Source organism: Culex quinquefasciatus, chromosome 1 (genome assembly GCF_015732765.1).
Source record: "Culex quinquefasciatus strain JHB chromosome 1, VPISU_Cqui_1.0_pri_paternal, whole genome shotgun sequence".
Classification (NCBI taxonomy): Eukaryota; Metazoa; Arthropoda; class Insecta; order Diptera; family Culicidae; genus Culex; species Culex quinquefasciatus.
Genome location: NC_051861.1, coordinates 110,333,906 through 110,361,016, shown reverse-complemented (window position 1 = coordinate 110,361,016; position 27,111 = coordinate 110,333,906). Strand labels below are relative to the sequence as shown.

General features: G+C 42.4%; 1 protein-coding gene across 1 annotated transcript in view; it reads left to right on the top strand.

Annotated features, from left to right (window-relative positions):
• The first annotated feature begins 15,475 nt into the window (after positions 1 to 15,475).
• Positions 15,476 to 27,111, top strand: part of LOC6051486 (probable ATP-dependent RNA helicase CG8611) — a 28,198-nt gene continuing 16,562 nt past the window's right edge. Inside the window, exons 1-2 of the mRNA XM_001867886.2 lie at positions 15,476 to 15,639; positions 15,694 to 17,470. Coding sequence (XP_001867921.2) covers positions 15,586 to 15,639; positions 15,694 to 17,470 — 1,831 coding nt within the window. The 5' untranslated portion in view covers positions 15,476 to 15,585. The remainder of the gene's footprint in view (positions 15,640 to 15,693; positions 17,471 to 27,111) is intronic.

The window sequence follows — 27,111 nt, the reverse complement described above, 5'->3', positions numbered from 1 at the left end:
TAGGACCGGAAGTGCGTCGGCGGCGGCGCCGCCACCGTAGGAAGATCTGGTCCAGGCAAATATTGCCGAAAATGGCCCAACAAAACGTGCAGTTTCGATAATATTTCCGGTTCGTCCCCTAAAGCGCAGATTTCTTCTGCTTCTTTGTCGCCGCCAGGAAAGAGATGTTTTATTAGCTTGTTTTGTGTAGTGTTTTGGGTTCGCAAATCTGTTTCAGATACAGCTAAAGAGCGATGGGATAGTGCCGAAATTTGGTTCAACTGGAGAAAATTTCTTCGTTTCCGGTGTTCTGGTTTTTTTGTTGGAGGGACGTCCGTGACGGGGCGCCTGATTTATGGGCAGACTTTCGCATATAAATTGACAATTTGCTCGGCCAGTTGTTGGCTAGTTGGATCGATTAGGGGACATAAAAGTGATAGTTGGTTTAACAGTTTATTCAGTAAGTAAAAAAAAGATTCGCCAATACTACCCATCATAGAAGAAACAGCTATTATCCATTTGCATCATATAAAACATAAATTGAATTTTATATTTTATTTTTATTTTTTAGCAATAGTGTTTAAAATTTAACAAAGTAAAAAAAATCTGAAAACCTAGTAAAACAAAATACTAGATTTTTTTTTTAAAGATTTCTGTTTCCTTAGTTCTAAAATTCCTAAATTTAAACATACACTAAAATAAAGCATCTAATACAAAAAATATAAAATATCTGAATCTGAAAAAGTTAAAAAAAAAATAAAATAAAACATTCTAAAATCTAAATTGTTATACTTTAAACTTTAATAAATCTTTATTTTGAGATTCTCAAATTTAAAATTTTTAAGATTCAAAAAAAATATTCTTGAGTTCTAAAATTTTAAAATTCTTGAATTAAAAATATAAAATTACGCAGAACTTGTAAATGGGCCAATGAGGGTTTGTAAAAAAATAATCAATCCTGCTCATTCCTGATGAAAACATCCACTGCTGTGAAAGAGATTCGGAAATTCTAAAATCTAGAGATTTTACAATTCTAAAATTGACAACATTAAAATTTCGATAATCTTTAAATTATAAAGCTTCAATTCAGTTAAAAGAGTGAGTATTCTAACAATATAAAATTCTAAAATAATTCTCCAAATCTGTAATTCTTAAGTTCTGAAATTTCAAAATTCTAAACTATAAAATTTTTAAAATTCAAAATAGTATAACTTCAATTTTTCATAATTCTAACATCTAACAGTTCAAAAGTCCTAAAATTATAAAAATTCATGTTTTTCAAATAAAAAAATATAAAAAAATAATAATATCATATCAATCAAACTCAAACCATCCACATTAACGACCCCCGGGTCTTTTGTGGTCTCTATTGCAAGTTTCTGCTCGAACCTAGGAGTCCGAAGGCTTGAATGGGGAGAGCACCCAAACCTCTTTCTACTCCAAGGAACCTTCCACCCCAGTGTTTGAACTGACGACCTTTGGATTGCGAGTCCAACCGCCGCCAGCGATTCCACCGGAGTAGGCTTGGTTTGGTGTGTTGTTTGTACTTATGGCATAGAGACGACTCCTACACCTGGAATGACTTAACGGCCTAACAACCAAGGCCGGGACCGACATTTTACTTCCTCATCCGATGGAAGGTTGCAGCAGATGGGAATCGAACCCAGAATCATCCGCTTACAAAGCGGACAGCGTAACCATTCGGCCACGCACTGGAATTTTGAAATTATATTTTATAATAATAAATCAATAACAAAACATTTTTTGAAATTAAAAACGCGTGGTTTAATCAGCAACTGTGAACAAATCTATTGTTTTGATTTGGTCAACTATCTAAGTAATTAATTTGAAAAAAATGTACATACATTACTTCTTTTTAATAATGTTTATGTTTACAGTGGTTTTTGACACGTTTTCTTTGATATTTTTTTGAAAATAAATGTGTTTAAAAGTCTGTTAGGTTTTTACGTTGTTTTAAGCCATATCTGTTAACAAAATATATTTGTTTACAATGAAAAATTGGCAAATGCCCTCTTTTATTCTATATATCTGTCATTAGACCCAAACCATGCATCAAAAAATCAAATATCGGTTAAAATAGATATAAAAATAACAGGTTTCCTATAGTGGACCCGGGTCCACTAAAGGAAAAGGGGGTCCATAACAGGCAAAAAAAAACTTTTTTTCAAATGGCAATTTTTCTGCTCAAAAACAATTAAATGATGAAACAAATACCTAGTCAAAATTTGTTCAAAAGACTTCAGATTTTATTTTTTGTACAAAGGGTTTTGAAAAAGTGCTTAAAATATTGAAAATTTGTGAAAAAGGTGCTTCGGCTCTACTAGGGGGTCAACTACCCAGACGGAAAAGAGGGGCGCCTGGCGGGCGTTTTGTCTTGGGCGCTGCACTTAGCTGCGCAAGACGTCTGGCAGATTTTCCCCCCGACTGGCCCAAGAATGTTGCCAGAATTCTGGCGAATATGCAACAAACCGGTCGTGCACGGTTCAACCGATTGAACCGATTGGTTTTTGTGCCAGACAGCTGTGAGTTATCCCGCCAGATTTTCGCCAGATTCGTCGGGCGTCACGCAAAACCTGGCTAAAAGAAATGTGCCAAGTGTGTCTGAACTGCACGACAAACGTCCGCCTGCGCCAGACACTCAAATTTACCAGATTTTTTTCCGACCGGGTACCCGGTTCAATCGGTTGAACCGTGCACGACCGGTTTGTTGCATATTCGCCAGAATTCTGGCAACATTCTTGGGCCAGTCGGGGGGAAAATCTGCCAGACGTCTTGCGCAGCTAAGTGCAGCGCCCAAGACAAAACGCCCGCCAGGCGCCCCCCTTTTTCGTCTGGGAACCCGGTCGGAAAAAAATCTGGTAAATTTGAGTGTCTGGCGCAGGCGGACGTTTGTCGTGCAGTTCAGACACACTTGGCACATTTCTTTTAGCCAGGTTTTGCGTGACGCCCGACGAATCTGGCGAAAATCTGGCGGGATAACTCACAGCTGTCTGGCACAAAAACCAATCGGTTCAATCGGTTGAACCGTGCACGACCGGTTTGTTGCATATTCGCCAGAATTCTGGCAACATTCTTGGGCCAGTCGGGGGGAAAATCTGCCAGACGTCTTGCGCAGCTACCCAATCAAACGGTTTTCCGCATGACGGGTTCATTCCGCTTCGAATTCCGCTTCGAAAATTGTTTCGAATTTTTCTAAACGGAATCTCCGGTTGGACTCCGTTTCGATTCCGTTTAACCATTTTTGCACAAGGGCGACACCTGCTGGTGTACGGCGGAACCTCGATGACATTTCGCCGCGATTCGCCGAAGCGGTTTTTCTCTCAATGTGTGAGTGAAGCGGCTTCCCAAGAAATGTCAAACTTGTTCGATCTTGCATTTTTCGCGGAAGTTGTAATTGGAATGTGTTTCGAAGTTTTCGCGATATTTATGTGTGATTTAAACCGTCGCGGTGAAAAACGGCGTCTCCTCCTTTCAGTCCGTATGTCCCCAACTAGCCGGTGTTTAAAAAAATGCTATTGCAGAGGCCTCCGGAACGATTCACTGACTGACTGTGCCATCGACCGTCTCGTTCAGCCCTTCCGTAACTGCCGCGGAACTCACCTTAATAAGGTTAGAAATATGCACGATGAAAACATCACCCGGATGATGCAATGTGCCAAAAAGTAGGGAAATGACTTACGCGATTCTTGTTTGTCTTCCGATAGGACCATGGGAGTCGCAAGGCCGTCCAGGCTGGAAAGCAGCAGTGCCGGCCGAGGTCGAAGATCCGGCCGCAGAAAACCCATAGTTGGGGAAAATGGCGAGACGCAAAAGTGACCCTCCGAAGGTGTTGCAGCAGCTGCCTCACCGGAAAAGAGAGGATAGCCCCCGGAACCGGCGGCCGCCGCTCAAAAAGAAAAAAACGCCAACCCGCGGCTGCGGTCGCCGCTCAGAACCAGAGCTAGAAGCCTGCTTAAAATGGTACGGGTACTGGGTTTTGAGGTCGTTGCTAAGGAGTTGGTAAAGGAGCAGCTGGAACTTGAAGTGAGTGTGGTGGCGGCGCAGCCCAAACGTGGCCACAAAAAGGCAATGAAGACCACGGTGGCACCGGTGAAAAACCATAGAGAAACTGGTGAGTTGATTTTTTTACAGAGAGCAGAGAGAGAGAGAGAGAGAACTTGGTGTAGCATTAAACCTTTTTATTTCTTCCTTTTTTCAGATGCAGCTTCCCCTTCCAAATCCAGCAGCAGCAGCTCTGGCCAAACGAGGGCGCAAGAAGAACAGCCGAAACGGAGGCTGCTTCAGCAATTTTCTGGACGTAGCGGCCCCCGAATTCGTCATGAAGATCAAGGTGAACGCCGGGACGGAAAAGCAGATCGGCGTGACGGTTGGAGATCGCTGAGGTTATCGACGAGATGACCGGGGGCCTATGTGAGCGCAGGAGGACCGTGGCGGTGCCGGTGCCGTTAAACCGACGCAGTCATCTTGGTCAGCACCAGCAGCAAGCAAGAAGGCGTGGACAGGAGAAGAAACCGGATACATTTAGCACAAGGAAGTAGAGCAGATGATCAGCGGCGCATAAATTAACATGTTTCAATTCTTTAATTCCTCATTTCTTAAATTGTTTCGTCCCAGCAGTTGCCGTTTGACAACAAGAATTGCAAACGAACATTTCGGCGAACAACCAGGAACTTCCAGTGGCCACAAGCGAAGCTCCAACGGAGAAGCTAAGTGATTTGGATTGACCAAACACCGCACCTTTTTCAACGACTTTCTCATTTCAGGAGTCAAAGAACTGCAAGCGTTCGGAGCGTCGCGACGCCTATTCACCTCGCGCAGGTCCTAAGAAAAGTCGCTCCAATATTGCGTAGATGGATTCCCACCTGTGTACCAAAGGCCTGCGGGGTGGTTGAGAAATTGGAGCGGAAGTATGAGACGCTGGCGGCCACAGCAGTATCTGTAGAAGCTCCGGCTGCCTGAGTACAGCCCTCAAGTTCAAGCCGACGAAAGCACTCTTGTCAAAACAACGACCGCAACAACCTCGGTTGATGACGAGGACACAGAGTTCGACTTGCACCAACCGGCCACGTTCCAGTCGACGGAATCATTCGGCACGGATGATGACGGCGGCCAAAACGGAATCGAGCAGCTTGGCGGCGGCGTTCACACGATCTACGCTCATCGGCATCACCATCATCATCGACATCTCCACGGAGGCCGACAACGCAGAACGAGGACGACCCCGCCACCGAATCAGGTTCCGGACCAACCGGCGAACAACGCCGGCACGCGTTCACCACTGTTGGAACCGAGGTTGAGAGGCGCCAAACGCTCCTCCGCTTGTAATCGTCGAAGCGAAGAATCTCACGTGTATCATCCCAACGTCGAGTACGGGAACCGTCTCGAAGCGACTCTCCAAGTCCAAGATGAGCAGGCGAGTGCGAGATTCAAGGGTCAGCTCATCACGAGCGTGACGAAGGAGTACGCTGGGGTTGATGAAGCCGACAGGAAAGTGTCGTCGAAGACGACGGCGTCGGTGGCGATTACAAGAATTCGGGAGCGATACCTCTACTACCGCTTTCTCTACTACCGCCTCTATCTCCCCGGAAACAGCTCGTTTTCCAAACAGCAGGCGTGAAGCTTCACGTTCTTTCGCCGTCCAACGGCGTACGATTCGGACCGTAGCTATTGGCAGTTCCAGCAAACATCCGGTAGTGTCGATGGAACCAAACAGCGACGGCGGTCTCGAGCAGGTTCAGTCAACGGCCCGACGACGACCATTTCGAGCCGAAGCGTCGGCGGATCGAGTTCGACCTTTCACGACCCGACCAAAGTACCTTTAAATTTCTTTGAGAATGAACAGGAACGGTGGTTTCAGCACGCCACGATCGAGGATGTGATCAAGGTGCGGATGGCGATGGGTCAACTCGTCCGGCATCGACAAGGCGATGGCCATGTACGCCGAGATTCGACCAAATCAGTACTGCAAGTTCCGGATAAGGAAGATAGCACGGAAATTGAGAATTGAAGCAGCGAAATGAATCACCGTTGGTTGTTGTTGTTCGGGAGTTCCTACTGAAGGTTCCAATCTAGGCTAGCCGGAGCTAGCCAAAGTGGCCCGCTTTGGCTGCTGACGCTGAATGGACTCAGTATTGATTATGCTAATCCGTCAAGTCATTGGTAAGTTTAGCAATCTTAGTCTTAGGCTTGGTCGTTTTTTATGAGATTTTTCTTTCAGCCAAAGAAAAGTTGCATGCCCTCTTCAAGATCTACAACCATAGAGAGCGGTCAGATTCTGGTCCCGGTGCAGAATTAGGTCATGCAGATGTCCCAGAAAAAGCAAGATGACACGCACCACGCCGACAGAACACGGCCTGTTACACTCATTCATGCGGGGATGCACGAGCCGGAGGACAGCGATGAAGCTCCATACGAATCGGTCAAGTATGAGGAGATTCAGGTCGAAGGCATCTAAGCGGCGCCGTTCGAGAACTGTTTTTACCGGGCTGTGGTGCTGGAAAAGGTCTGGCCGGATTACTTTAACTTGTTTCTAGAGTTGGAATGACCACCCTCTTCTCTCTTTTTCAGACCGTCCCATCGAAGATCTCGCTCAAGGTTCGCCTGATCGATTATGGCAACGAGTTGGTTAATGCGTCAACGGAGTAGCGACCACCGCTGCAGTTGATAAAAATCTTAGAAGAATCTGCACGCGTTTCAGGTGAAGATCGTCAATTCCCATCGCCATCCGCTCGAGGTCAACGAGCGTATCCGGATTCGGATGAAGAACCCTGCGGGATTGTTAACCGTGAGCTGGCGGAAATCATTCAGCCACCGGTGACGCCGATCCTGCTGGACGTACAGAGTGATGTGGCTGACAAATTTGGTGATGCTGAACAGTGCCGCGGTGAAGCCGGTCATGAAGGTGCTGTACAACAAACCGGAGGCTCCGAAGCAATTCTTACTGTTGGCTGTTAAGCTGCCTTCGGCTTTCGTACGATCAGCAGGCTTGCATCGAGAAGGCCACCCTCACGGACGTTGAGAAGAAGGGTCAACTTGCCGATGTCACCTTACGGAATTTAGTCTGCGACCTCAAGCAGGTCGACGTCAACTACTGGCCGCACATCCCGCGGGGCAAAAACATCGTCTGGATTACGTTTGTCCTGGATGCGGTTACGTTGATCGTTTGTCCCAATGTGTACTCCAAGCTGCTGCTGACGATTCTTCCCGAGCTTTCGACACCGTCAGAGCCAAACGAAGTCTTGAAGATCGTCTCCGCTAACGTCGTCAAAGTCCTAGATCTGGACAACGGCTCCATCAAAACGTTCCCCACGGACAAGTTGTATGGTTCCACAGGGTTCATCTGCAACCGGCCGGACTACCCTATGAAGATCAAATCCGCGACCTGGATCCGACCGCCGTTGAAAATCCCGGACTGATCATCGAGCAGCTGCAAGAGGTCTCCTGAAGCAACTGTTTGAGAGCAAGTCCAACATATTCGACGCTGTCAAGCTGATCGACCTGAACATGAATCGTTCGCTGGGTGCCCTGCTGCTGGAGAACCACGACAAGAAGCCCAACGTGGCGGCCAGAGCGAAAGAAAGAAGCTGCACGGAAGAAGCTGATGGCAAGGGATCCGAAGTGTCGACCGGTGCCGCCAAGAATGAAGTTTTAAACCGCCTCGAGGGATAGTTTTCTGTTAAACTAGAAACAACAAATAAAAGTAAGGGGATTCGGGTTGGGACGCGTTTTATTTTATGGAAAATAAATAAAATGATTTTTAAATTAAAAATAACAGTTGATTTAACCTTTCTGGTTGAATTCCAATTTAATTTGAATTCAACCAAAACAAAAAAAGAAAACCAGAAAGAAAAGAAGAAGAAGCAGCTGTCAAAACCAACCCGTCCATTCCGTTTCGATTCCGTTTGAATTCCGCTTAAACCGATTTGCGGCGAAAACTCAAACGGAACCGGTTGTTGCGTTTGAAACGGAATGCGGTTTAGAATCTAAAACGAACACTGTTTAGAATTCGAATCGAACTTTTTTCGCTCAAGCGGAATTCTAAACGGAATTCAAACGGAACGCGCTGAGTGGGTAAGTGCAGCGCCCAAGACAAAACGCCCGCCAGGCGCCCCCCTTTTCCGTCTGGGAAAGTGTTAAACACGCTTATGGAAGAATCTTTTTTTTTTGAGTTACTGTTACACGGTCGTTATGTTTGGGTTGATTTTACACACATCGGTTATGGCTGCAGTTTTTCCTGTGAAGACAAATGTAATCGTCTTGCTTGAGATAACGGCAAGGCACATACGACAACTCGTTTACCGCGAACAGCTGCAACAAGCGCACCACCCTGCTATCGTCCCGTTGGCACGTAATCACGAGCAGTTCCGACGGCCGGGGCGATTCGGTGACACGGCTTTTGACGCGCTTGCCACAGTGGCACATTCCGAGGATCTTCAGCAGTGGCAACTTGCGGCAGATGACGAAAAACACCGAATCGCAACGTGGCTCATGGTTGAGGTAGAGTTCGGCGAGGTTAGGGTAGACCATCACCATGGTTCGCAAGAGTTGGCACGGGATGTCAGTTTGTAAGTCCAGGATGCGCATGGTGGTGGAGCTGTGCGTTTGGAAACTGACCGTGTCCATCCCAAGGTCCAGGTCTTCCGAGGTTAGGCTGTAGTCGCCCGTCTCCTGGTGCAGGTCGTACAGTCCGTTTTCTATTTCCGGTTGAAATATTTCCGTGAGGGTTAGTTCTTCAATGTTTTCGGACAGGCGCACCATTTCCAGGATTTCTTTTAGGTAAAGAATCGAAATGTCGTTCAGATGGACTTTCCGAACGTTCGGACACCATTTGATGATGTCTTCAAGGCTGTTCCGATATAAACTGTTCATGATTATAAGTTCTTTCAAGTTTGGCAGTTCCTCCTCCAGAGAGTCAAAATCAATTTCATGAATCTGTAGTGTTTCCAGCTTGGGCATAGTGTGCAGAAAGTTCATCTCGATACACTCCATATCGATGTCCTGAATGTACAGTTGAAGGTTTTTTAGCTTCGGAAAAGTGTATCCGCCTTTGTGAATATCCTGAAACTAGAATCAATTAGGATTAAAATCTAGGAACTAATTGTTTAACCCATTTGTGGTAAACCTACCAATCTCGCGTCATAGCCCACTGAACCATTAAGTTCCAAATACTCGAGATGTGACTTCTGAGCCATGATGATGCAAACCAACTCTCGCATAGGAATGCTTATTTCTTCCAGTTTAAGGCGCGCAAGGCTTAAACCATTCATGGCAGCCAGTTGCTCGATCAAATCTTTCGTCGGATTGATCGTCAGCTCTACCAGCGTGTCACGCGAAGCCTTCACGAAGGAAACAACCTCGTGACTGAATTCCGCACTGGGTTGCGTCCATGGCTTCGGTTTGATCTCCAACGCCTCCAGTCGAGGGCACATTTCGCGGAAAATTCTCAATATCTTCGCGTCTAACCCATTACCGAACAACGCCAGCCGCAAGTTCCTCACTCCGTCCAACCGGAAGCTACAGCTAACGTCCTCCAGCTCCTTCCGCGGTTCCAGGTCGCAAAAGCAAAGAACCCGCAAATTTCTCGTCTGCTCCAGCAGTTGCACCACGAAGCTAAACAGCAACCGGCACTTGACGATGGACAGCGTGTGCAGATTCTCGGCCATTGGCGCCCAACAAACTCCCATCAGCTCGGGAATCACCAGGCTAACCTCGTGGAATCGGACCCGCGTGAAGCCGCCGTCACCCGTAGTGACCAAGGCGCGCACATTTTCGGTACTTTTGACGAAGCTCTTGCCGTCCAGCTGGATGCAAAAGTTGTCCATGAGGGCGCGGCAGTTGCACACGATCCGGTTCCAGGTGCGGCACGTGGCACGAACCCGGCTCAAGCTGAACGGTCCCAGATGGCGGAACACCATGGTCCATATCTCCGGCGGAAGGAATGGCAGGGACGGGCAGACTACCTGCTTGAAAAAAAAATGGTCACACCAAGGATTTGAACATCATTACTACCTATCGGCATTGAGGAAATATACCCTTTTTTGACCCATTTCTATTATCGGCTTATCGCAAATTGGGTCCTGAAATAAAGCCTAAATTTTTGATATTATTGTTCACAACGATGAAGCTTATTTTTCTGAGTACAATGACTGTTTGTGCGACTGCAAAGGATTTAACATGGATTTTTAAATCAATTTTTAAAAATTAAATTCGCGGTCCTTTTTGACAGAAAATGTCCTACTTGACAGCTTGTTCCAAGAGGACCGTAGTTGATTCATCGAAAAAATGTTGTCTAGTCAAGTTATTTTTTTTTGCTTTAAAATGAAAAAAAAAGTTATCAGAAATGGTTTATAATCGTGTTTTTTTACCGTTATACATAAATATTTACCTAGGGCTTTAGGATAGAGAGCCTAGAGCTTATTAGAGAACGGACATCTCAAACCAAAAGTACCAATCGAAGCACGAGAACTGTCAAACGGAGGTACCAATCGAGCAAAATCCTTTGTCTTATGCTCGATTGGTACCTCCGTTTGACAGTTCTCGTGCTTCGATTGGTACTTTTGGTTTGAGATGTCCGTTCTCTAATAAGCTCTAGGCTCTCTATTCGTAACGCCATCTTCGCTTAAAAATCTGGATATAAATATTGCGCGTATTCCCGAAAAAGACACGCGGCATACCAGCCTCGAAACGACGCGCCGCACTTTCGGCAAATGCGCGCTGTCAAATCCCATACTGCTCGTTTTGTTTTTGTTGATCTTCTTCTTCGAATTGCATGGCATTGTCGCCGGGAATGTTTTTTATTGCACCAAAAGTGCAGAACATCGCTGGCAACAGTGTCTGCGGCACATTCTGAAATGCCGCGCGGCGTATACCTTCGAGAGAAACGGACAATATAACATTGAAGTTTTAGGCACGCTGAACCTCGGTACTCGCTGAACCTGCCCTTCTACGCATAATTGTCCCATGTCATTTTTATACGATTTCAACTTTTTGAGATTTTTATGTTTATTTAAGAAAAACATATAAAATATAGTACTGTGTTCGGAAATTCATCAAAACCAACACCAAGTCAAACCAATGTGTCAAACCATCGGGGTTTGAGTGTAGTATAACTCTGGCTTACCTGCTCTCCGACCATCTTGTCGGCCGAGTCCCGGACTGGTTCCCGGTCGGCGGAACCGGAACTCGAGTCCACCACATTCAGAGGGCTGTTCATGATATTACACCACCGTCAGTGATTACACTGCGGCTAACAAAGTTTGAAGGGATTCGAGGTCACGTTTAGAAATTTTTGTCAGCGCTTTTTCTTCTCTAGCACCACTCACCATCAGACCGCGCGGAAAAGAAAACCAAGAAAACTTTGCTAAATGTATGTTAATTTGGGACTAGACTTAATAAATCTTCGCGCTTCAATTATACACTATTACATGGTGTCGATCCAAATCCCAAAATAAAATTCCCTGACTTTTCCCTGACCTCTCCAGACCACCAATTTTTTTTATTTTCTATTTTTTACTAACATATTGTTTGGAGCGTTTTTATGGTTTCATGCATTTTCCTTTTGGAAATTTAAGATATTGAAGAACTTCAATGACTTTTTTATTTTATTTTTTTAACGATGGATTCTGCAAAAACTTAAAATCTTTTTTTATTTTGTCAATCATTTTTTTCTTATCGAACATCCAAAATGAGTAACCATAAAATTTTCCTATGTTTTTATATCTGGTGATGCCATTTTAAATGTTGCCCTTTACCAAAAAAATCTAGAGTTTTTTTAATGGGTCCTATAAACATATGAAACACAATAGCTTACAGAACTCTAGAAATAATTAATAATTACAATTGTTGCAAATTTCAAATTGCGATTCGATCAGTTGAAAATTTGAATTAAAGTAAGAAGACATGTTTAATTTTGAAATTGTTGCCTTTTGCCGAATTTTCAAACGAACTAGGCCGATGCCATTTTTGATTGTGTTTTTATAGAAAAAAAAACTAAAGGTTTTGGAGACAAAAACTTGAAAAAATATGTAATTTTGTAGAACCTTAAGAAAGATTAAAACAAAACTGAAAAACTATGAAAAATATACAATGAAATGTGAATTTTTCAAGTACATGTTTACGATTTTAAAAAAAGATCTAGGTCTTTTTCAACAATGATTGTATTTAAAGTAAACGGTTTTCTGGATATTTGAAGAAAACATCTTAAATAATTTTACAAAAAAAAACATGTTTGCTATAAAAAAAAAATGGTTTCTACTTTGATCAGAGCCTACAGACGATCATTCACACGATCAATACATTTTATAAAAATAAAAACAAAATACAACCTGCTGGAGTTTTTCAAAAAGTCATTACTTATCAAACTTAGATATTTGGGTGTTTTGGAATAGATTCCAAATTTAAGGTGGATCTGACCACGGGAGCTCCTCCTTGTAACCCCTTGAATATTTTTTTGGGAAAAATATGTAAAATGTAGTTGTACAATCCCTATGAAATCTCGGATGCTGGAAACAACTTTTCCGAAGAGACCATATTTTACGAATTCAGTTATTCAGGGTTGTTACGTAGAAATCGAAAAAAAATCCGCGCCATCCCAAAACCCAATCCGCGTCATTTTAAGAATAAAAATTTTGCGACAAACAAAAGAGTTTTATAATAATTTCAATTTTGTAATTTCAGAACGCAGAATCTTGAAACGCTGAAAATGTATTTTTGCTATGATTAGGTAAACTAGAGGGAAAAGCCAAAACATGTTGGCAAAAAAAATCAAAAATTTCAACATATGGAAATTTGGATCTAAAAACTGAAAGAAATCTAAATAACAAAATAATAAAATTTCAAAATTGTAATAAATTCTCGATCATGAGATTTTAAATTAAAGATACAGTTCATGCTAGCTGATCTTACCAAAGCGTCACTTAGAAAAATCGAAGCAAATTTTCCTACATCTTCTTCTCAAAATTTCTCTAACCGAAATAAAAACTCCAAAAATACTTCAAATTTTATCAGGATTTCTGTAATCTAAGATGGTAACAAAAATGGCAGCATGCAAGAACCTATGAATTTAAGATCTTAAGAATTTAAGAATTTAAGAATTTAAGAATTTAAGAATTTAAGAATTTAAGAATTTAAGAATTTAAGAATTTAAGAATTTAAGAATTTAAGAATTTAAGAATTTAAGAATTTAAGAATTCAAGAATTTAAGAATTTAAGAATTTAAGAATTTAAGAATTTAAGAATTTAAGAATTTAAGAATTTAAGAATTTAAGAATTTAAGAATTTAAGAATTTAAGAATTTAAGAATTTAAGAATTTAAGAATTTAAGAATTTAAGAATTTAAGAATTTAAGAATTTAAGAATTTAAGAATTTAAGAATTTAAGAATTTAAGAATTTAAGAATTTAAGAATTCAAGAATTTAAGAATTTGAGAATTTAAGAATTTAAGAATTTAAGAATTTAAGAATTTAAGAATTTAAGAATTTAAGAATTTAAGAATTTAAGAATTTAAGAATTTAAGAATTTAAGAATTTAAGAATTTAAGAATTTAAGAATTTAAGAATTTAAGAATTTAAGAATTTAAGAATTTAAGAATTTAAGAATTTAAGAATTTAAGAATTTAAGAATTCAAGAATTTAAGAATTTAAGAATTTAAGAATTTAAGAATTTAAGAATTTAAGAATTTAAGAATTTAAGAATTTAAGAATTTAAGAATTTAAGAATTTTAGAATTTAAGAATTTAAGAATTTAAGAATTTAAGAATTGAAAAAAAATATTTTTTTTTGTTATCTTCATTGTTTTATTTTAATTTTTATTTTTAAATATTGATATCTTTGATTTTTTTCATATTTTTTTAATTTAAAAATCGGATCGGTTATTTTTTTTAATATGATTTTTTTTTGGGTTTAAATACTATTTTTCATAATTTTATTTCCTAATTTCAGAATAATCCAATTTTAAATGTTGGAGCTGTTTAAAGAAATTCAATATTCAGAGTCCGTATGTTTAAAAATGAGTTGAGTGTAGTAATACAAAATCTTCATCTTTCGTTGTTTCTTAATGAGAAAATACAAACAAAAATTTTCGGATTCAATTAATAAGAAATCGATGTTTTTGCACTCAACGAATAACAAAATTATCCTGATTCTTGATAATATTTTTCTTTATAAGTTGAAAATAATTTTATCTCTCTCAATATTTTTTTTAAATTAAAATTGCTACCGCTCGAATTCCGCGCCGTCCGTAACAACCCTGTTTATTCCATAAATGTTTGTTTTATTTCTTTAATTCTCGAATTTAATTCTTTAATTTTTAATTTCATTTCACCATCACTATTTTGCTTACATTTTAGATTACACAAAATTAGATAACTTTGGATCATTTTTAAATCATAGTTCAGTTTAATTTCGAGATAAATTAAAATTTAAGTAACGAATACTAAAGTGAAATTTTGGAAAATTTTCTAACCTTACATTTTTTTTAGAATTTTAGAATAAGAATTTAAAAATTAAGAAATCAACAATACCAAAACATCAGAATTCCTGAATTTTTAAAATTTATAATCTTTATGGTTTAGAATTTTAGATTTTTTTTAAATTTTCAAATGTTCGATTTTTTTAACTTTTGATTTTTTTAATCATTCAATTTTTGACATGTATGATATGCTGAGCAAACGACCAACTTTAGAACAAATCTCTGAGGATGGTGTGGCAACTGCCTCATATTGTCCCACCTTGTGAGCGCTAGTAATTTGTAATTTTCAGTTGAACTCAAACCCAAAGCAAATCCTCATTATTTGATTTTTAAACCTAAACATATTGCAAACAAGCTACGCGCTTTTCATCGTGACCCTTTTCTTAAGCATTTTTATATCAAGTTTTGCGTTCCTTCCGGACTGACCAATATAAAAAATTAAATATTATCAATGTTGCAAAGTTTGGCCAGGAAGACATTTAAATACATCATCAAGGGTGAATTTTCAAAAAGAAATGAAATTTTGTAGTAATATTTTTAAGATCATCGAAATTCCCTGACCCAGCTTAAAATTCCCTGACTTTCCCTAACTTTTCCAGGTCAAATAAAATTCCCTGACAATTCCAGGTTTTCCCTGACTTTTCCAGAAATCGACACCATGTATTATTCAAGAATAATTATTTTCGGGTTTAAGATTTAATTATGAAAGGTTTCAACACAACTAATTTAAATCAGTTTTGCCAGCCATTTATTTTATTAATTTAATCCTGAAAGGAAACCAATTAATTAAATCGAGGAATGATTTTTTAATTCTTCGCGTAACGAACGAGACCGAAACGAAAAAGTTCAAAACGCGCGCTTTCCATACTCACCACTCAACGACACAACCGCTCGCCCAACTCACCACAACTTCAGCCACAGGGGCAGTTTCGGCATTTCCTGACGTTTCTCCTCTGCTTCGCATCCATTCGCTCGCACACGTGCCTTTGTTTTGATTCCTCTCCGTTCATTCAAAAATCTCGCGCGTGCACGCCGGTTCCGCAGGAACGTTGTTTACGTTTGCAATTTGGGTTGATTTTAGTTAGATTTTTCGTTAAATTTCGACCAAAAACCGTCACGATGGACTTGATGCTGAGCAACTTTATCGTGGACGAGCCGCCGAAGGCGGAAAAGGTACGTTTCATTCGTTTCAACTTGAGCAAATTTTCAACTAAAATTCTTTTTTAGAAGAAATCCGGAACGCTTGACAGCGGCGGCGGCGGCGCAGCCGCCGGAAAGTTCTCCATGGTGTTCAACAAAACGCAACCGGTGAAGGCGATTGTGGCGAGAAAGAGGGTGGTGGCGCCGAAGGCGCCAGCACCAAAGGCACCAGCACCGAAGGAAGCGCCGGTACCGCCGAAGGCGGTGAAGGAGAAGCCGGACTTTAAATTGAGTGAGGAGTTTAGGAACGTTAAAAAGTTCAAGAAGTCTAATTTGTTCGAGAAGATGAAGCGGGACGTGCCGAAGGTGGAGCTGCCGGAGGTGGTTCCGTTTACGGAGCGGGTGTTTAGCGAGACGAGGCTCGATTCGTTGGAGGACATTCACGCGCACTCGCGGAAGAACGTTGCGGATTTGTTGGGCTTTCAGCGGTTGACGGTGGTGCAGGAGCTGGGCATTCCGAAGGTGTTGGCGGGGAGGGACGTGCTGATTCGGGCGCAGACTGGTTCGGGGAAGACGCTGGCTTATGCGTTGCCGCTGGTGGAGAAGCTGCACTCGGCGGAGGTGCGGGTGAGCCGGGGGGACGGGATACTGGCGGTGGTCATTGTTCCGACGCGGGAGTTGGCGCTGCAGACGTATGAGCTGTTTTTGAAGCTGCTGAAGCCGTTTACGTGGATTGTGAGTGGATATCTTTGTGGTGGGGAGAAGCGGAAGGCGGAGAAGGCGAGGTTGAGGGCGGGGTTGAACATTTTGATTGGGACGCCGGGGAGGTTTTGTGACCACATTAAGAACACGGAGTCGATGAAGCTGGGCGGGGTGAAGTACCTGGTTTTGGATGAAGCTGATCGGTTGCTGGAACTTGGGTACGAAAAGGACGTTAAGGAGATTGTGGAGTCGATTAAGGGCGTGGACGGGGAGAAGAGCCTGCAGACGGTTCTGCTGTCCGCGACGTTGACCCGTTCCGTCAAGGAACTTGCCGGAATGACGCTGCAGAACCCGGAGTACGTCGACACGAGCGACGTGGCCATCGAGCGTCGCTTCGACACCGTCGAAGATCTGGAAGAGCGCATCACAATCCCGGCCACGGTCCGCCAAAGCTTCTTGGTCATCCCGCCGAAGCTCCGCCTAGTCTCACTCTCCGGCCTGATCGCGTACGAGCTCAACCGCAACACCAACAAGGCCCTCGTCTTCATGGCCACGCAGGACCTCGTCGACTACCACTACGACGTAATGGTCGAAGTCCTAACTCGTCAAAAACCCGATTCCGACGCCGAAAACTCCGACTCCGACGGCGAATCCTCCTCCAGCGAACCCGAAACCTCCCCCACCTCCGCCATCCTCCTCCCCAAGGTGACCTTCTTCAAGCTGCACGGCAAAATGACCCAAATCGAGCGCAGCTCGGTCTTCAAAGAGTTCCGCGCGGCCCGCACCGCCGTCCTCCTCTGCACGGACGTGGCCGCCCGCGGCATCGACGTCCCGAGCGTGGACCTCGTCGTCCAGTACCACGCCCCGCAGCTCCTGGCCGATTACGTGCACCGGGTGGGGAGAACGGCCCGCGCCGGCCAGTCCGGAAAGGCCGTCCTCTTCCTGGACCCCGCGGAAACCGACTTTGTGAAGCACCTGGGCGAGAAGCAAATTAGCCTGGCGGAAGAGCGGCCGGAGCCGTTGTTTGGACGGATTGGGGTGCTGATGAATCCGGGTGGGCACGGGAGGAATAAGAACCGGGAGCAGGCGGCGCAGGAGTTGCAGCAGAGGTTTGAGCGGTTGGTGGCCGCAGAGAAGGAGCTGAGCAGTGGGGCGGCGAAGGGTGAGTTTAATTGATATTATTGCGAATGGCCTCGATGAATTTGGGACGACGATGGCAGTCTAACAGTAATGCGATTTGTGTGGGTGGTTGATGAGGCTCGCACTCTCGAGCGCTCTGTCCTCTGGTATAGAGAAGAGAATTTCACTGCCGGAATGGGATTGCAATTTGGGTGGGTCTGTAAATGGATTTCCCCTTACGAGGAGGTCTCGTTGCCCGGGGTAATCTGAATAAATTTTGCCTCTGGAGATAGTTTCGCTCGGCGTGCTCTAAGCTAATGAGTTGGTAATAGAGGAGATATCCCTATGTTGGGCCTGAACAAACCCTACTGGAGTAGTAAGTAGCTTCTTAGTGTAGATCATGAAATTGCAAGATAAAAAAAACACTTATCCTATGTACAGTACTTGTTCGGTAACTGGGCTGAGAACGTAGCCCAGTCACCGAATGCTGCTCGCTAACTGGGCTGAACGAAAAATAACGAGGGGACCACCGATGCTTAATATTTTCCTGATGAAATATAAAAATAATAGTTAATCGAATTTATTAACAATGCTTAGTTTTCATATTTCTTCAATTGTGACTTGAAATTATATAAAAGTTTGAAAAAAGTTTTTTTTTATTTGTTGTACATGATTTTTGCATCCATTAACCCCTCGGTCATTAGGGTTTGTTTTGGTTTTTTGACGTTTGTCTGTTTTTTAACTGGGCTACGGCCCAGTTATCGAGCGCCCAGTTAAAAAGCAGCCCAGTTAAACAACGCCCAGTTACCGAACAACTACTGTACGTTGAAAAGTGTACAAAAAAGATGCTCATTTATAAAAATAACTAACAAAGCAATCGCAAAATAGTGTTTACATTAAAAATTACAATATTCTGCATCTAGCCCGAAAATAGGGACAATTTGCATTAGGCCGTTGCAAATATTTTTCAAAGTTTATGTCGCCCCCCCCCCCCCCCTTCAAAATTGGTCTGAAAAATCAGGGGCAAAAAAAAATATTTTTCCAAAAAACTTCAAAATTTCCATGCAAATAATAGTCTAATCAACTGAAAACAATCTAAAATGCATTTTTCTGCATTAATAATCATATTTAGCATATTTTATCTTGTTTAAAAATGTTTTGAATTTTTATGAAATTCCAATGTACAGCACCGCAAAAATTTTATTTTTCGCAAAAAATAAAAATTTTGTCAATACTTAGATATTTTGGAAACTAATGATGGCAAAACAACTGGACAGGCGTATAATACATTTTAAAACACTTTTTTCATTAAAATGTTGAAACCATGGCTCGTAATTTCAATTTTTATACTTTTTTATTGTTTTGCCCCCCCCCCCTCGACTTTGGTCAGAGTCGAGGGACATAAACTTTTTAAAATATTTGCAACGGCCTTACTAGTTTTTGGAAAATTTGCTGTAATTTAAATCTGAAAGACGGAAATGTAAAGACAATTTTTTTTAAAAATACTCAAAATTTTCACAAAGCCAAGTATTTTCCAAAATAAAAACTAAATATTTATTTTTTTACAATATGGATATCAAGCGATCGGGATTTTTTCATACCTTTCGAATGTTATAACACAAATTTTTGAAAATATTTAAAATTTCCACAAAACTACGTTTTTTCGAATAAATACTCTAAATTTAATTTCTTACAATATTGCTATCAAACGATCGGGATTTTTTTTCATACATTTCGAATATAATAACAACATTTTTGAAAATACTCAAAATTTTCACAAAACTATGTATTTTCGAAAAAAAATTAAAATTTAAGTTTTTTACAAATTTTGAGTATTTTCAAAAAATGTTGTCTTTACATTCCAAATGTATGAAAAATTCCGATCATTTAATCAATATCGCAATCGGGTTTCAATTTCGTAAAAATCTGAAAATTTGAGTATTTTTTCGAAAATACGTAATTTTGTGAAAATGTTTAGCATTTTCAAAAGAAAAATTGGTTTTACATTCGAAATGTATGAAAAAAACCCGATCATTTGATACCCAATGATTGATGTGTAAAACTGACTTTTTTGAAAATACTCAAAATTTTTATAAAACTATGTATTTTCGAAAAAATACTTAAAATTTAAGTTTTTTACATTATGGGTATCGAACGATCTGGATTTTTTCATACATTTCGAATGTAACAACATATTTTTTTGAAAATACTCAAAACTTTAACAAAACTACGTATTTCTGAAAAAAATTCAAATTTTCAGTTTTTGCTACCCATATTGTGAAAAACTGAAATTTATAGGATTTTTTTCGAAAATACGTAGTTTTTTGAAAATTTTGAGTATTTTCAAAAAATGTTGTCTTTACATTCCAAATGTATGAAAAATTCCGATCAATTAATCAATCGGGAATCGGGTTCCAACATCGTAAAAATCAACGACAGAATGTGCCGGTTGAGAATCAAGGGCCGATTCTTCAACCTGAGCATCATCAACGTGCACAGCCCGCACATGGGAAGCGACGCCGATGACAAGGACGCTTTCTACGAGCTTCTTGACCGCGAGTACAGGAAGTGTCCAAAACACGACGTCAAGATTGTCATCGGCGACTTAAACGCTCAAGTCGGCCAGGAGGAGGAGTTTAGACCGGTTATTGGGAGGTTCAGCGCCCACCAGCAGACGAACGAGAACGGCCTACGACTCATCGATTTCGCTACCTCTCGAAACATGGCCATACGTAGTACCTTCTTCCAGCACACCTCCCTATACAAGTACACCTGGAGATCACCAAACGATACGGAGACGCAAATCGACCATGTTCTCATCGATGGTCGGCACTTCTCGGACATAATCGACGTCAGAACCTACCGTGGCGCGGACATCGACTCGGACCACTACCTGGTGGTGGCTAAGCTGCGCCAACGCCTGTCCGAGGTCAACAAGATCCGGTACCGTCGCCCGCAGCGGTATAATCTGGAGCGGCTCAAGGATCCTGAGGTCGCTACCCAGTACGCGCGGGAACTCGAAGCTGCGTTGCCTGACGAGGGCGAGCTCGCCGAAGCCCCTCTGGAGGCCTGCTGGAGCCATATGGAAGCAGCCATCAACGCAGCGGCATCGAGCGCCATCGGGTACGTGGACCGAGTTCGACGGAACGGCTGGTTCGACGAGGAATGTCAGGCGATTTGGGACGAGAAGAAAGCAGCGCGGGACAAGTGGCTGCTGCACAACACCCGTGGGAACAAGGAGTCGTACAAACAGTTGCGAAGACAGCAAACCCATCTCTTTCGGGACAAGAAGCGCCGCCTGGAAGAGTTGGAGTGCCAGGACATGGAACAGCTGTATCGCTCCAACGAAACGCGTAAGTTCTACAAGAAACTTAGCCAATCCCGGACTGGCTTCATGCCGCGAGCCGAAATGTGCCGGGATAAAGACGGAGGCATCTTGACGGACGAGCGTGAGGTGATCGAAAGGTGGAAGCAGCACTTCGACGAGCACCTGAACGGCCCAGAGGCGGAGTACCAGGGCGACGGGGGAAACGACGTCAGCGGTATGGTGGACGGCGGGGACGAGCCAGCACCCACGATGAGGGAAGTTAAGGATGCCATCAAGAAGCTGAAGAACAACAAAGCAGCGGGTAAGGATGGTATCGGTGCTGAACTCATCAAGATGGGCCCGGACAAGCTGGCGGCCTGTCTACACCGGCTGATAGTCAAGGTCTGGGACACAGAACAGCTACCGGAGGAGTGGAAAGAGGGAGTAATATGCCCGATCTACAAGAAGGGGGACAAGTTGGAATGTGAGAACTATCGAGCCATCACTATTCTCAACGCGGCCTACAAAGTGCTGTCTCAGATCATCTTCTGTCGTCTGTCGGAGCGAGCAAAGGATTTCGTTGGGACGTACCAAGCCGGTTTTGTGGAGGAAATCGACGACGGACCAAATCTTTTTGCTACGCCAAATCCTCCAAAAGTGTCGCGAGTACCAGATCCCGACGCACCACCTATTCATCGATTTCAAAGCCGCGTACGACTCGGTCGATCGCGATGAGCTATGGAAGATCATGCACGAGAACGGCTTTCCCGGGAAGCTGATCAGACTGGTGAAATCAACGATGGATGGTGCACGGTGCAGCGTGAAGATTTCGGGTGCTATGTCCGACCCGATCGAATCGCGCAAGGGACTGCGACAAGGCGACGGTATCTCCGGCCTTTGTTTCAACATTGGGCTTGAAGGTGTCATGAGGCGAGCGGGCTTCAACATGCGGGGCACGATTATCAACCGGTCCAGCCAGTTCATCTGCTATGCCGACGACATGGACATTGTCGGCAGGACGTTCGAGGAGGTGGCCAGGCGGTACACCGAATTGAAGCGGGAAGCAGAAAAGGTTGGATTGAAGGTGAATGTGGCGAAGACGAAATATCTGTTGGCAGGAGGAACCGAGTCCCTTAGGGCTCGCATAGGACCGAGCGTGACGATCGACGGCGACGAGTTCGAGGTCGTGGAGGAGTTTGTGTACCTCGGATCGTTGGTAACGTCGGACAACAACTGCAGCAGAGAAATTCGGAGGCGCATCATCACCGGTAGTCGTGCCTACTACGGACTCCACAAGACCCTACGGTCTGGTCATCTTTCCCGGCGTACAAAGTGCACCATGTACGAAACGCTGATAAGACCGGTCGTTCTCTACGGGCACGAGACGTGGACGATGCTCGAGGAGGACTTGCAAGCGCTTGAAGTTTTCGAACGGCGAGTGCTTAGGACGATCTTTGGCGGCGTGCGTGAGAACACTGTATGGAGGAGAAGGATGAACCACGAGCTGGCGCAACTCTACGGTAAGCCAAGTATTCGGAAGGTCGCCAAGGCTGGCCGGATCAGGTGGGCCGGACACGTCGCGAGAATGCCGGACGCGCTGGATGCGCGCCAACCGAACCAGACTATCAATCCGGTGAAGTTGGTGTTCAATTCGGAGCCGGTTGGAACGCGGCGGAGGGGGGCGCAACGTGCAAGGTGGTTGAACCAAGTGGAGGAAGATCTGGAAAGTGTGGGAGTTCCGCAACGGAATTGGAGAGAAGCAGCCCAGGACCGAGTTAGATGGCAACGCATCTGGAGACAGCTCATGACCCGGAGGTTGTACGAGCAGTAAAAGTAAAGTAAGTAAAGTAAAAATCTGAAAATTTGAGTAGTTTTTCAAAAATACGTAATTTTGTGAAAATGTTTAGCATTTTCAAAAATAAATTGGTTTTACATTCGAAATGTATGAAAAAAAAACCAGATCATTTGATACCCAATGATTGATGTGAAAAACTGAGATTTTGAGTTTTGATTTTCGAAAATACGTAGCTTTGTGAAAAAAAGGGAGTATTTAATTTTTTTTATTACATTCGAAATGTATGACAAAATTCAGACCATTTGATACCCATATCGTAAAAAACTGAAATTTTTAGTTTTTTTTTCAAAAATACGTAGTTTGTGAAAAAAATTAGTATTTTCAAAAAATTTTGTTATTATATTCGAAATGTATGAAAAAATTCCGCTGGTATGATACCAATATCGTAAAAAACTGAAAATTTTAGTTTTTTTTCGAAAATACGTATTTTTTTTTGGTATTTTCGAAAAAAATTTGGTTTTATATTCGAAATTTATGAAAAAATCCCGATCATTTGATACCCATATTGTGAAAAACTGAGATTTCGGGTATTTTTTTCGAAAATACGTAGTTTTGTGGAAATTTTGAGTATTTTCAAAAAAATGTTGGTTTTACTTTCGAAATGTATGAAAAAATCTCGATCATTTGATACCCATATTGTGAGAAACTGAGATTTTGAGTATTTTTTCGAAAATACGTATTTTTGTGAAAAAAAATTGAGTATTTTCAAAAAATGTTGTCTTTACATTTGAGATGTATGGAAAAATCCCGATCAATTGATACCCATATTGTGGAAGACTGAAATTTTTAGATTCATTGAAGATTGTCATTGAAGATTGGACCTTGGGTTGCTGATATACAGCGGCTTAAAGGAAAAGAAACAGGAAAATTGAAGTTTTCTGAGTCCTACCCAAACAATCCACCATTTTCTAATTTCGATATCTCAACGACTATTGATCCGATTTTCAATGTTAACACATTCGTGAAATTTTCCGACCTTTTCGAAAACAATATTTTTTTTTAAATCAAGACTAACATTTCAAAAGGGTCAAACATTCAATATGTTTTTCATATAAAAAATCGATTTTTTTGCCTTCCTCACTGAGGTAAGGCTATAAGCCTGCTCGAAAAATAAACTTTTGAAAAACAGCTCGTAGACCTATATTCATGTATACCTATTAGGGTGGGTCATTTTTTTCGAAAGTGCTCGGATCCGACTGAAATAAGGTTCATCTTGTAGAGGGTACCCATAGGGACTCTCACACCAAATTTGAGCTCATTTGGTTGAAAACTGGCTTGTCGCTCGGGGGTTAAAGTTTACATGGAAATTACTATGGGAAATGAGTGATTTTGCTTCAAACGCTCCTACAAGCTAAGCGACAAACTTTAGCCCATACTTACACTAGGTAGCCGTGTCGGGGGTGGTCCAAGGAACATTTTTCTCTAAGGGTTCATGGTCATCCGTTCAACCCTGAGCTTGCGCAAAGCCGAAACATCCGGCGACGCCGGAATCCTTCAAAATCCCAATTTTAACGGTCGACGCATGCTACGAAACTATGAATGAAGCATTGGAATCACGACGCTAAACGTCAACACACTTTCCACAAAATTGCGAATCCCCTGTTGGAGCTCAGCCATTGGCTAGTGGCCGCAGTGTTGACCGAGAATAGTTCGCATCATTGCGTGCATTCCGGTTCCGGTAAATAGCGGGATAAGGTGGTACGTTCCGGAACAATTTGGACTGAGGCCAGTGGCACGGGAAGTGTTTGTTGCGAGGAATGTCTGTGCAAGATAAGGAGTGGATAATGGCGATTGGACAAGATCCATCAATGGAAGAATAAGGAACCTTCTGCCTTGTTCAACCCGTCGGCAGACAGTTGACCTCTTTTATCACACGTCGATGCAATTCCGGCAGAATGGTAACGAGTCCGGGAGCAAATGTGCCGTGTGAGAATTGACGAGAATCGACCACGAATGCCGCCATCCAGAAGGTCAAGCGAGAGCAGATGCAACTGTTGGGGGAAGTCGAGGAAGATGTTTAGAAACTGATCCGCTTGAAAGACAATAAAATAAATCGCTTCTCTTGGACAAACTGCTTCAGCTTTTTTTTTTTTATTTTAACCAAAAAATAATAACTACATTCGTAGCTTCTATTCCGTGTGTAACGCGACAAAATCAAAACCTCCATCACCGGTTCACGATCCTCGTCCTGGAAGTTACTCTTATCGATCCACATCCCGCACGGATATGTTGATGGCCATCATGTAGGGGGGTTTGACCAAGATAACTGCACGGTACACGATAGTCCTAGCTACAGCCGGTTTGCGTCCCGGGAACACACGTTTCCAGTATTCTCTGGACATCGATCGCTGCCGGTTGTTCGCGCATTTTGTCCACGATGTTAGGCAGCGAGCGGTCAATTTTGAAAATACTTTTTTTCTGCCTTCTTTCCGGGAGGTCCGTAAGGTGATGGTTCAGTGACCCGTTCCGGCTGAGGTGTTTCCTTAAAAAATGTGTAAAATTTCGCCAATCTGTAACTGCGAAATTGACGGTTATTTTAAGGTTCTCATGTTCTCATTTGATTGAACTTACCGATTTTAAGACCTTCTTTTTCGCATCCTGCAGCTGCTGCATTTCCTTACCCCAACTTGAAGCTTTCTCGGCTGAAACAGCAACTGGCGTCTGCGGGTACGCACTCAGATTCTGCCGCTCTGGCGTGGCCAGCTCGTCAGGTCACTTTTTTGTAGCGCACTTCCGGACACCGACTTGCAATGCATTTGCCGGTGGGCAGCGAAATCGACGGCAAGCCGTTGTTCTGTGCTTCCATTTTAGTATGTTGACGTTTAGCGTCGTGATTCCAATGCTTCATTCATAGTTTCGTAGCATGCGTCGACCGTTAAAATTGGGATTTTGAAGGATTCCGGCGTCGCCGGATGTTTCGGCTTTGCGCAAGCTCAGGGTTGAACGGATGACCATGAACCCTTAGAGAAAAATGTTCCTTGGACCACCCCGACACGGCTACCTAGTGTAAGTATGGGCTAAAGTTTGTCGCTTAGCTTGTAGGAGCGTTTGAAGCAAAATCACTCATTTCCCATAGTAATTTCCATGTAAACTTTAACCCCCGAGCGACAAGCCAGTTTTCAACCAAATGAGCTCAAATTTGGTGTGAGAGTCCCTATGGGTACCCTCTACAAGATGAACCTTATTTCAGTCGGATCCGAGCACTTTCGAAAAAAATGACCCACCCTAATACCTATCAACTTAGAATCGAAAACTGAACAAATGTCTGTGTGTGTGTGTGTGTGTGTGTGTGTGTGTGTGTGTGTGTGTATGTGTGTGCGTATTCTCCTTGGTGCTCAAAATTCTTGCCAAGTTTTCTCGGCACTGGCTGATCCGATTTGAGTTAAACAAGTTGCATTCGTTCCGGTTTGGTGCCCCATACTGCACTATTAAAATTGTTTGAAGATCCGATAAGTAGTTCAAAAGTTACGTATAAAAAAGTGTCAAAGTTGCGAATCGAGTGCTTGAATTTTAATGCCGGGTCTCACTTAGATGCATATAAACTATGTCCGGATCCATCATCCAACCCATCGTTGATTAAGTAATCAAAAGACCTTTCCAATGACTCCAAAACATTGCAGATCTGGCAACCCTGTCTCGAGATTTATCCACTTATGTGATATTTTTGTACTTTTTGGAAGCCGGATCTCACTTAAATGTATGTAAACTATGTCCGGATCCATCATCCGACCCATCGTTGGTTAGGTTATCAAAAAACCTTTCCAATGATTCCAAAACGTTGAAGATCTGGCAACCTTGTCTCGAGATATGGCCACTTAAGTGATATTGATGTACTTTTTCGAAGCCGGATCTAAATAATAGATGAAATTTGTGTACAGCCATTGTTGGTAATGAGTGAGGAAGGCTCCATCCACATAGGTGGATTAAGTTAGTTTTTATTTTTGTATTTTGAGAAAATGTAAAATTTCAAGATCGGGCACACGTCATGCACACGGGATATGTCTTTCGAGTCTTCACCCCAAATTTCGGCCAATTTGGTCTATCCTATCTCGAGATATCGTGGCACCTGTAAATCAACTCGGTGTTCAAAGAAAAACGCTCGCAAAGTTTGACAGCTCGCTTTGTGCATGACAAAATTTGCAACTTGAATCGTCTGTAACTTACTTATCTTCTGTCGAAAATAACATTATGGATTTTTTTTGAGAAACTAATTCCCCATCTTTCAAAGTCTCAGAAAGAAAAAAAATCTCAGATTTTCCACAAAAAAATTTCCGGTATGCTTTTCGTTTAAGAAGTATTATTGAAATGCAAAAAAAATTAAGAGCTATGACTTGAAAACGGTACATTTTATAAAAAAATGTAAAGTACTTTTCGATTGCAAATTTTACATTGCTTAAAAGATGATTTTTGATAATTTGTTTGTCGAGGTTTTTGATTTTTTCCACGATTTTCTCAAAAAATCATACGTTCTAAACCTGATTTCTAACCATCACACACTATGGCTTAGGAGATGCCTTTTTTT